The sequence below is a fragment of the Danio aesculapii genome, chromosome 22 (genome assembly GCF_903798145.1).
Source record: "Danio aesculapii chromosome 22, fDanAes4.1, whole genome shotgun sequence".
Taxonomy (NCBI): domain Eukaryota; kingdom Metazoa; phylum Chordata; class Actinopteri; order Cypriniformes; family Danionidae; genus Danio; species Danio aesculapii.
This window is the reverse complement of record NC_079456.1, coordinates 10,347,081-10,359,643: the sequence shown is the minus strand read 5'-3', so window position 1 is coordinate 10,359,643 and position 12,563 is coordinate 10,347,081. Positions and strand designations below refer to the sequence as shown.

Below are 12,563 nucleotides of genomic sequence, written 5' to 3'. Positions count from 1 at the left end.
TCTGCTTCCTTCTGCTCTCATCTGGATCACCAGCAGACCAGCAGCTGTCAGTAAGATTCCTCCTGACTGTATCGACCGGCAGACAGATTTACGAGGATTCAAAGATGCACAAAAGGAGGAGTACTTCAGAAAGAGATTCACAGACGAGAATCAGGCCAAAGAAATCATTGATCATGTTAAACAATCAAAGAGTCTCTTCATCATGTGCCACATCCCAGTCTTCTGCTGGATTTCAGCCACTGTTCTCCAGAACATTTTACAGGAGAAGAGAAAAAATGTGAAAAACATCAATCAGTCTGATGACACCTCCAAAACACTGCAGGAATCAAACACTGAAGAGACTCCCAAGACTCTGACACAGATGTACACACACTTTTTGCGCTTTCAGGTCCAGCAGAGCAGAAGAAAGTATGATGGAGAAAACACACCAGATGTTTCCTGGGATAAAGACGCTATCCTTTCACTGGGGAAACTGGCATTTGATAATCTGGAAAAAAACAATCTGATCTTCTATGACACAGACCTGGAAGCCTGTGGTATTGACGTCTATAAGGCCTCAGTTTACTCAGGCATGTGTACCCAGATCTTTAAGGAGGAAACAGGGATTGTTCTTGGTACCATGTACTGCTTTGTTCACTTGAGCATTCAAGAGTATTTTGCAGCTCTTTATGCACATCTGTTTCTAGACATCAACAAGAAAAGTGTGTTTGATCAAGACTCTAAAAACAGAAATGAGTCCATAATTGATTTGCAGAAGACTGCAGTGGACAAGGCACTTGAGAGTGACAATGGACACCTGGACCTTTTCCTTCGCTTCCTTCTAGGTCTGTCACTCCAGTCCAATCGAAGACTCTTGCGAGGTCTGTTGACACAGCGAGATGAAAGTGACCAGAGCAAAGAGGGAATAGTTCAGTACATCAAGCAGAAGTTTGAAGCGAATCTTTCTCCAGAGAGATCCATCAATCTGTTCTACTGTCTGAATGAACTAAACGACCAAACTCTGGTGAAAGAGATTCAGACTCACCTTAGCAAAGGAAGTCTCTCATCAGCTGATCTTTCACCTGCTCAATGGTCTGCTTTGGCCTTTGTGTTGTTGACATCAAATGAGGAGATGGAGGAGTTTGAGCTTCAGAAATTCAAGAAATCAGACGAGTGTCTCATTAGATTATCAGCAGTCATCAAAACCTCCAGAAGAGCTCTGTAAGTCAGCTAAATACATTGTCGTGTTTTTACATCTTATTTGAAGAATGCATTATTTTACATTGCCCTGTAGTAATTATTTGTTTCTAAATATTTTTTGTTTGTTTAAAAAAATAAGTAAAATACAAAATTGTTGTTTTATGTTTGATATTTGATATATTAATTCAGTTCAATTCAACTTTTTTTCTATAGCTCTTTTACAATGTAGCTTAACATAAATTAATTTCTTGTCAATTGAGACTGCTTTAGTCCAGTTGTTACAGTTGAATTTCAGTTGAATTCAGTTCAGTTTAATGTAAATGTCACTGCTGAAAGCTTAAACTCTTAAGAGCAAATCCAATGATGTGCAGCTCCACAAGTCCCAAACCAAGGAAGCCAGTGTGACAGTGACGGGGAGCAAACTTCACCAGTTGATGAAACCTTGTGAAAAAACTGGCTCAGTGGGGCACAACCAGCACACCTCTTGCCAAACTGCTTGTGCTGAGGTGCAATATAGGCGCCAGAAGTTTTAGAACAATACATGTCTGTTAGGGGGAAGCTGCAACTCTGAGTAGGTCACCTACAGGCTAGCCGACGTTGTCAATGCAAAAACTCGTCGGTCACTGGGGTCTTTGCAGGTCTCACAGCATCTGCTTAGGATACAACCTGGTCCAGGATTATGGAGACCTCACGGTAAAGAAAAACAGACTAACATAAACGTAGATGCCGAATTCAAATTAGATTCAAATTTTGATGTCTTTTTTAGTAAGTGTTCCTGTCTCCAGTTGTCCCAATTAATGCAGCCTAACAATCCTTTAGATTCTTTGAAAGACTTTTGGAGATTGCCTATGGTAGAGAAATTAACTTACAATTCACAGGTTACAGCCCTGGAGGACATTCCTGCAGTCAGCTTGCCGAATGCAAACCCTCTTGCAACATATGTGGCACTGTGCTGTGTGATTAAACTGCACATTTTACAGTGGCCAGTATGACTACACTAGAAACAGTTTGCAACAATTCTGTCTGGCTCACAAACACATGTGTGAGGTGACAAGAAAAGACCTGGCATGAGACCAGGCAGGGAAGAAGCTGGGTTGGGGCTGGTAGGGCAAGGCGTCTGGGTGGCGCAGTCACTGAGCTGGAGCCGTCACTGGCGGGTGCTCTGGGGCTCGAGCCAACACTGGCGGGCGCTCTGGGGCTGGGACAAGAGTGTGCATCTCTAGCACACCCAGACCTCACCCGCCCACGTCAAGCAGAAGCGCGTACGGCCCGAGTGCGAACAAGAACAGAATGAGTGCTCGACCTCAGAAAACTCAAGCCGAGCACAATATACAAGACAGGAAAGGACTAGTGTCTGGACTATGCCACTAAGACAAGAATGGACAAGACCCAAGTGGCAGAATCCTGACACTGAACTCTTTACTACCCTGTATCTTGCTCTGTGATTGACTTTGTCATCACCAATGTGTTTTTCAGTCAGAACCCATTCACACAGCATGATTTTGAATCTCCAAGTATATCATAGTGATTTTCTCAGATTGTGTCTTTGATGAAGCACACTGTGTGACATTCACTCATGTGAAGGAGCATTGATTTGCCTTTGATTTCTAACATTTGTCTACAATTTTACAAAGGTTCTCGGAGAGTAAAAATCACCAATGTAAACTCTGCCTAAAGCACACCTGTGCAATAATCATGCTGAATTTATATATATATATATATATATATATATATATATATATATATATATATATATATATATATATATATATATATATATATATATATATATATATATAGGAAGTAGGAAATATATTTCCTTGCTAAAAGAAACTGAGCTGTTACCAGAGGGCACAAGGCAAGCAGAAAGCAAGTTTTTTAGTTGTTACAAGCACCATGTGTACACACTGCCACAGAGATCTCAAATAAATAGGGTTAACAGTATCCTGTTTTGCCACTTTTAAAATATGTTAAATACATCTTTGTTATCCCCAGAATGTGTCCGTGAAAATTCAGCTTCAAATAATAACTAAAAAGACTTGATGTGCTTATACCGCTCTAATGTGGCAATACATGCAATACTTCATATACCCACATTTCTGTCCACAAATGTTCCAAAGGTTGATTTTGCATCGTAGGTGCCCTTTAATATTTAATATGGTTTTATTGTCTTCTTTAGTTTCTTATTTTTTGTGTCTGGAAAGTGAGAATATGAAGTGGAAGGAGTCAGCTCATTCATCTCTCAATGCTAACCACAGTTTCCCCAATGGCTACATCACCATATTCCATTTCCTACTTTAGTTTAACCCTTGTTTGGAGCAGGGAGTTCCAGTTTTCTCTAAGTTTAGTTATTTTTCTTTTGTTGCTGGTTCCTCATCACTTTTAACATTTGGTTAATTTTATGAGCAATTTTTAAAAAATAAATAATCTATTTAGAAGATTATGGCTATATGTTGTGTCCCTCCTGACTTTGAGACATTTGTATTAGGGACCATAACACCAGCAAAGGTTTGTAATGTCGATCATTTAAAAGACAGGCATGAATTCATTCCCGATATGATGCATTTGCCTTAAAATAAGAGTTAAATTAGCAAAGGCATTGGTGTAGTGGCATTAAGTTGTAGTTCTCATGAATGTATTATGAAGCAAATGCATTTACATAACTAATTGCTAAAATCACAGATTGCAAAACCCTGATAATCTCCACCTCAGGACACTGATCAAAACGATTGAGAATTTTCTTAATGTGAGTAATAATAGCATACTTCACCCTGCTATTGCATATATTTCTTGTAAAAATATAATTATTTGTCTTTTAGATTAAATGGTTGTGACTTAACAGAGACAAGCTGCTCGGCTCTGGCTATAGTTCTTCAATCAGAAACCAGTCTGAAGGAGCTGAACATGAGCAATAATGACCTGCAAGATTCAGGAGTGAAGCTTCTCTGCATTGGACTGAAGGATGCGAAGTGTAAACTGGAAATGCTGAGGTAATCCATTTGACTTAATAAAAACTCTAGAAAATAGTTAAATATAATAATGGTAAATTACGATTCAACTGATTATTCAGCTGAAAGTTACTTTATCCTCTCTGTTCTAGTGTTTTAGACTGCAGGATCACAGAGAAGGGTTATAAAGCTTTGGCTTCAGCTCATACATGGCCTAAATATTTATAAAAATGTTTTTAATAATGTATTAAGCTGTATAATTTGTTGATTCAGAAGCATGATATTGAACCCGTTTATGCATAATTTGTAAATACTCCAGCTAACCCATATATATGAGTTTTTTAGGCAGAATGAGATCTGGGAAAATAATAGGTTAAGCATAATAGCACTGAAAACACATGTCCCTCCCTGCTGTCAAAAGCCACATCTTCTGAAGTCAGGGTTGCACACCGAATAGACAACCATAGACAAACTTATAACACTATATCGGGTCATTCACTAGTGAGAAAACATAGTACTTTATAATATGACAATTCCAAACTCTAAATTATACCTAGCAGGTTTTCTGTTGTGTGGGAAGCTGAATTTGTCAGTGTGTAATAATATTACTTGTATGCAAGGATTTCCATGGTTACAGTGTGCACTGGCTCTGCTGATGTCTAAACAAAAACAAGAACTTTGTCCAACATGACCTTAATGGTTGAGACGGGTGGGCATGTTACTGGAATGACCAATTATATGCATGTGAGCCTGGAACAGCGCAGCACGAACATGTGCATTTACATTTAATCATTTAGCAGACACTTTTGTCCAAAGCGACTTACAATTGAGGAGGTATTCAGCGATTCAACACGAAGAGACAATACACACAAGAAATGCTAATTATACAAAGGAACTGTCTGTGCTCAGAGAATTTAGTTCTAGATTAAGGAGTTTTTTTAATGAATGAGTGAATAATAATATGGGGTTAGCATGTGGTAAGGTGGGATAGAGAAGAGTTGTCTTGGTTTTATTCGCAGGGGTTCAGATGATCAGATGCAAAAGATGGATTTTTAGTTGTTGATTGAATGATACTAGTGAATCCACAGTCTGTGTGGTAATGGGAAGTTCATTCCACCAGCAAGGAACATTCATTGAAAAAGGTTTGGAAAGTCACTTATAGCTTCTCTGCGATGGTACCACAAGGTTGTGCTCACTTACTGACTGGAGGCTCCTGAAGGGGATGTAGACTTTTAGGAGCAGGTGGAGTACTGTAAGAGGGTGCAGTGCCAGTAGCTGTTCTGTAAGCAAGCATCAATGATTTGACTTTGACACAAGCCTAGACCAGTTACCAATGCAGTGAGGTAAAGAGAGTTTTTACATGGGTTCTCTTGTGCTCATTGAAGTGGTTTAAGGGTACAGGGTGGCAGTCCAGCTAGAAGAGCATTGCAGTAATTCAGCCTGGAAATGATAAGAGTTTGGACTAATTAGTTGTGCAGCACAATTTGTTAAGAAGGGTCTGATTTTTCTTATGTTGGAAAGTACAAACCTGCATGATCGAGCTGTGTTAGCAATGTGCTCTTGGAAGGACAGCTGATCATTTAGAGTCACCTCAAAATCCTTTACAGAATTACATGGTCCAAGTTATTCTGCTTGACTGACACTGGTACAGAAACCAGAGAGCCTTACTTTGCTTCATACAACCATGAAAATAAATGTTCATCCATGAGTATGATTTCTGCTGAGGTCCCATAGTATTTAACGAAGACCCCCATGATTCTTCACTCATATCATCATCAAATAACACTTTTGTTTTTTTGTGGATATGCACTCTCTTACAGCAAAAAAAAATCTTGTGCCTAATTCCTCATTTCCACTGAGCAGTGTGGTTAAGTACAGTTTGGTATGGGTCACCTTTATCAGGCTTGAGTCTCCACTGCCAAATGGTACCCATTAAATTAGAACACATTAGAACCAACATGATTGAGCATTTTCTTCATATGATTAATATCAGTGTACTTCACTCTCCTACTGTACATACTTCCTGTAAAAAAATATTATTTGTCTTTTAGGTTAAATGGTTGTGACTTAACAGAGACAAGCTGCTCGGCTCTGGCTACAGTTCTTCAATCAGAAACCAGTCTGAAGGAGCTGAACATGAGCAATAATGACCTGCAAGATTCAGGAGTGAAGCTTCTCTGCACTGGACTGAAGGATGCGAAGTGTAAACTGGAAATGCTGAGGTAATCCATTTGACTTAATAAAAATTCTAGAAAATAGTTAAATATAATAATGGTAAATTACGATTTAGCTGAAAGTTGCATTTCTTTTCTGTTCTAGTCTTTTAGATTGCATAATTACAGACGAAGGTTATAAAGCTCTTGCCTCAGCTTATACATGGGCTAAATATTCATAAAAGTACGTTTTTAACCTGCTAGCCAGCACCCCACTTTAGAATTACACCTACCTAATTTAAAATGGTAATAGTTCTTGACTCCAGTGAGCTACAAACATACATTCTGAGATTTGAGCTTTTGCTATGGTGGATCAAGAGCATAGGTCTCAAACTCAATTCCTAGAGGGCCGTCACTCTACACAGTTTTCCTCCAATATTAATCAAGCACAGCTGATCCAGCTAATCAAGGTGTTCAAGACTACTAGTGTCTACTAATCAAGGTGTACTGCTCAGTAGGTACTGCATTTGAATTTAAATGTACTACTCAGCTGTTAGAAAAGTCCGTTCTATACAGTCTGAATGTGAGTTGTATGAATGAAACTCGAATGTACTACATCCGCAATTTTTTCATTATCACGTGACCTACTTGCAACAGTTGCATCGCTTCAGTTGCAGAGCTATTGCTATTTTTTCAAGTCTCTCATGGTGCATCATGGGATAGCATAGCATCCATCCAATGTGCACTTCAGAATCTTGCCGAAAGTAGTGGGTCATCCTGATACTTCTCACATACTGTTTTTACTGTCTAGTGTCTAGTAGTCTTGAACACCTTGAATTGTTAGATCAGCATGTGTTTGATTTGGGTTGGAGCAAAACTGTGCAGACCTGTGGCCCTCATTTGGGTCCATAAAGCATAGCAAAAGCATGAGAGTAAAGAACACAATATAAAGGGAGGAAAGCACTCAAGGACCATGTGACGACAGTTACAAGGACAAGGGGGCGTGGTAGTGGAAAACAAGGAGGTGAGCGTATGGCAGTCACAAACAAAGACTAAGCCATGTGCTCAGACACAAGACAAACAAATAAATGTTAAACATAGACAACACAGAATATACATAGCAGAAACCTCACATTAAGTAACAGCGCTGAGTAATATCGTTGTTTCTACTGCAAAGTAGCACAATCAATTCACTTCAATTATGTAGTCAATATATATCTGAACACTGTTTTTTTTATTTCTGTCTTCTGTTTGTATGAATGTAGTATTACAGAGGAACAATGTGCAATTCTGACTTCATATCTGAAATCTAACCCATCAACCTTGAGAGAACTGAATCTTAGTAGGAGTAAACTAGGATAATCTGGAGTGAAAACCTCAGTGATTTACTGATAAAGCCACGATTAAAACTGGAGAAATAGCTGTTTGAATCATTATGTTGTACTGCAGATAATATTTTGTTTACTTTAAGACAACTAGACCCTAATTCCAATGCGATGTTTATTATAGCTTTAAATCCATTGTAATTTATGATATTTTGTTTTACACACACACAATGTTGTACAGTATGTTAAAGTATTAAAAAAAGTAATAATCAACTGGATTGTCATTCCTAGTTTTAAACTACAATTAATTCTCAAGTCTTTAATTGTTGAACTAGCAATGTATTCATTATAATTGTGATTCATAAGTTTGTGTATTAAAATGAAATTCAATTTTAAAATGTATTTCCTCTAGTCTTTCAGACTGCAGTATCAGTGAAGAAGGTTATAAAGCTCTGGCTTCAGCTCTGAGATCAAACCCTTCACACCTGATAGAGCTGGATCTCAGAGGAAATGATCCTGGACAATCAGGAGTGAAGGAGCTCACTGAGTTACTACAGGATTCACGATGTACACTGAAGACACTGAGGTGAGACCTAAATAGATTATTTAAAAAATAAAATCTTTTGAGAATTACATGTTTTATCAGTCTTGATTTTATCAGTCATTATGTTTGAAAATATCAATCGTGCAGTCAAAACATCAGTACGATATACTATATAAACTTCTATTTCTTCTGAGACTATATTTAAAATGTATCTCCTCCTAGAGCTTTCAAGCTATAACCACCAATAACCTTCAAATTATTCTCACTTGGGCTGCTTTATCCTTTCCAGTAGGAATTTGTCACAGGATTTGTCTATTTTGACAAACAGGGCTTGCTTTTTATAATGTATTATAAAAGTATTTGCACAGGTACTTTTGCTTTTCAGTAAGCCAGCTCAAGCACATCAGGTGTACTGACTTGCCGTTTCAAAATCGATGCGTTTTTAGATCTGGTTTCTTTTAAAAACCAGACACCACTGTGTTTAAAATCTGGTGATCATCACACACATAAAAAAATATGTCTTAGTGCAGAACAGGGGAATTTAAAGCAGTGATTTTCGTCTGCTCTATGACATTAAAATATGGAAATTTTATTTTACCACAGTAATTTCATTGGAGTTTCTGAACACGCCTGCTGCTCCTGACGGTGCTTCCATCGGTTTTTTCATCTCGTTTTATGCTTGAGAAGCTGAATGAATGCTTAAGTCTATTTAACTTATTACATTTTTATTAAATTACATTATTGATGCTGTAAAAGGAGTCTTATAAACTTTAAAAGAGTCACATTAACCTTTCACCAGACATTTATCGGTGGCTGAAGTATAGAGTGTAGAGAACAAGTGTGAAGTGTACATGTTTCAAACAACTGTTTGTTACTGTTTGATGTAAATGATGAAGAACCACCCATACAACCTTTGAAACTGCCAGGTAACACCCCTGAAACCACATAAATTACCCTAGCAACGTCCTAGCTACCCCTCAGAATACACTAACAACTGCATAGCTACCATCTACAGTACCCTAGAAATGTCCTAGCAACAAACTAGTCATCACATAGCAACTGCCTAACAACTACTCAGATTACATTTGCAACCATCTAGCACCTACTCAGAGTAGCCTAGCAACAGCAGAGCAGCCACTTAGTAACTGCCTTGCAACCACATACCCTAGCAAGACCCTCTCTGTATTTATGTATTTAGCGATACAAATAGTTTCAAACTTCTTAAAAACCTCTTCCAACTTTCAGTATAATCAATAAAGCACTAACAGCATTATAAGTTATATAGTCTTTTTAAAGATATTTATAATAATAATAAAATATTTTATATAAGCCATCTTTTAAACAACTCACGGTCACATTAAATAAGAAGCAACAAACAAAAGAATAAAATAAAATAACCATAACCAATTATTAACCTATGAAAAAGAACAGTTACAAGATGACAGCAATAAAATTAATGAGATCTGAAAGGTAACATGGAGTCAGATTGTAGAGAGTTTTACATGTGAACAGGAGAATCTTAAATTCCATGTGAAATCGAATGGGAAGCCAATGAAGCTGTTGGAGATTTGTGGGGATTATGTTGTGTAGATGGAGTCTGTGTTACAATACAAGCAGCTAAATTCTGAATGAACTAGAGTTTTATGAAGAGATTTATGTGTTAAACCAAATAATAGAGAATTACAACAGTCAATGTGAGAGGTGACAAGTGAGTGGACAAGAATGTCAGTACTAAGTGGAGTGAGAAATTAATAGAGGCGTGCAATATTATGAAGATGAAAGTAACAAGATTGTAAAGGTGTTAAATCCTATACAGTATATTTCACCTTATGACTCCTGCTTGATCTTCTCTGTCTTCAGGTTTTTGAGTCCTTCTGCGGATGAAGCCTGTAAGTTTGTGACTGGAATTGTGGGTAAAAACCCGTTACTCCTGAAAGAACTGAATCTGAGTGGCCATGAACTGGGAGACACACGAGTGAATCAACTCTCTGCTCTACTGCAGGACAAACACTGTGCAATACAAACATTCATGTGAGTATCTCACATCAGTCGACATTTTCACTTTCAATCTCTTTCAACCACATTCAGAGGCCATTCAAAACACGTTGGTCTGATGGCGTAATTCATTATTTAAGTCGTTTTTTCAAGTATTTCACACATTTTCAAGAATCTCACATGCTTGCTGGAGTATTCCATTTGGAGAAACTTTGTACTTTAACTTTATTACATTTCAAAATCAAATACCTTATACCAATCAGGCTTCAATGCACTCTGTTTTAAATTGTTTTGGTTGCTGCTGAGTTGAAGGTGGAGGTGTATTGAAGCCAGTGCAGTATAGACGTTACTCATCCATTTCATCAAATTGGATCCTGCATTGAAACACATACGAGGGAGATCCTTGAACAACTGAACAGCAGAAGAAGAAACTGAAGCACGACAATTATCCATGTAGAAGTAATTAAAAACTACACCCTATGTTTTTTAGTTGAAATAACCCCTTGGTGATTATCATACACCCGGCGTAATAAGGTGCAAGGCATGTTTCCACGACGTGTTGCTATTTTCAGACCAATGCAAGCCTAATTTTTTCTTCTTCCGCCATGTTGTTTAAATAGCAAATCCATTTGCACCACTTTGTGGACTCATGGGTGTTCTGGTCTATAAAAGAGGTGTGTTAAGGCGCATTGTTGGTGTTTTGCTATTTTGAGGAACTAAAATATACTGTGCAATAGACCAGCTGAAAGCAGGTCTAGTTGTGCGCCTTGCTTACACATTGTTTAAAACACGTTGTATGTATAGCAATACACAAATATCTTTACAAATGAAAAAGAATTAAAGGAATAAAATATTTTAAAAATGATTATTTTCTACATAAATTTAAAAACCACTGCTTTCATGCCTTCTTCATCTCCAGGGGGCTTTTTTCAGTTTATCCACGGCAACTTGCTTTGGTATAATGTTATTATTAGTAGTAGTATTATTTATTATATGCATATTTATATTTGTTTTATTAAAAAACAAGCTTAGATTTGTCCACCTGTCAGGTTTTGGGCCATATGGGGCATAGGACGTGTCTTTATTCGTTTGCTGGAAATTAGAACTGCATTTAGAAATAGTTTTGAAAATAATCTTTGTGCCTAACAAATTAAATTAATTATGTATAGGCTAATAGATGTCTATGTGTACAGCACATTTCCTTATCCACGAAAGAGAGAAAGTGAAAGTAAAAGTATAGGCCTAATGGAGGAGGCTCATTCTTTATCCTCGCGCTGCAGATAGTCTGTTTTAACTGTTTTCTCGCTTGAGAAGTGTTCAGTTTTTTTCACTTCCAAAGTCCGCCATGTAAATAGCAAATGCGCCATGGCATGACGCAACTGACTCTTAAAGGGAATGGGAGATGAGACTCTGATTTATGCTCAAAACACACCCATAACTCATTAAGAGAATGAGCACAACCCTGTTAGACCATGCACCGCAGCGCAGATCGTAATTTTCCGACCGTAAAATAGCAAAAGTGGATTCAGACACACCCTTAATGCTTCTGCACCCTGCGCTTTAGACTTTGCGCCTAGACTGTTAAAGTAGAGCCCTTTGATCTGTTGCACATTTTTACAATGTAAAACTAGACCAACTTCATGAAGATGCTGCACCAAGAAAGAACCACAATTCTGTATTTGTCCAAGCTGTTGTATATGTTATGTTTTGATCTCCACAAAAATTCTAAGACATCACATTGTTCTAGATGAACTCTGATTTGATGGAACAAAGACTATATGTCAGCCATCATAGCAATACATCTTACAAAGTTGTATAATCTACCAGAAAAGAAGTATTTACTTTAAACCTTTCCTAAAGATTCGAAGCACTATCCTGTTCCTTGCACGACCACTTCAGGATTTTTGAATGGTGAACCAATGTTATAATGACTATTGATCAGTTTTGCTGGATGGAACACGAAATCCAAAAATTGATGACCATCTGTTCTTCCTGTACAGCCTCAGGAAAATCTGCTTTAAACTGCTTTTTTTCCACAATTCCTCCAACTTCAAAACAGCAGCTCTATTTACAGTCACAGGAAGTTGGTCAGCATCTCCATTCATACTCACTCCTTTGAGTGTCCCAAAAAGGGTTTGTATGACATATGGGCCTCCATTTTGCTTACATACTCCCTGCCAAGGCTCCAATTAGCATGAACATTAGCTACAATTAATTCAAGATGGACTCCCAGAAATGCACGTCATCACAACATTTTTACCTCTTTTAGATTTGACAGTAACTGGAGCAACAGACAATGCACAGATACCTTTACCAACTCCAGTAACATAACTAGATTAAAGAGATAATGTGGCTCAGCCGACTACTGGATTGGGGTCCAATTTTTTGTCCAGGGAATCATTTTTTGATGAGAAAGAAG

At 37.7% G+C, this 12,563-nt stretch overlaps 1 protein-coding gene across 1 annotated transcript in view; it reads left to right on the top strand.

Annotated features, from left to right (window-relative positions):
* The window catches only part of LOC130216386 (protein NLRC3-like), a 229,101-nt gene that overhangs the window by 203,932 nt on the left and 12,606 nt on the right, over positions 1–12,563 (top strand). Inside the window, exons 16-17 of the mRNA XM_056448281.1 lie at positions 8,018–8,191; positions 10,010–10,180. Coding sequence (XP_056304256.1) covers positions 8,018–8,191; positions 10,010–10,180 — 345 coding nt within the window. The remainder of the gene's footprint in view (positions 1–8,017; positions 8,192–10,009; positions 10,181–12,563) is intronic.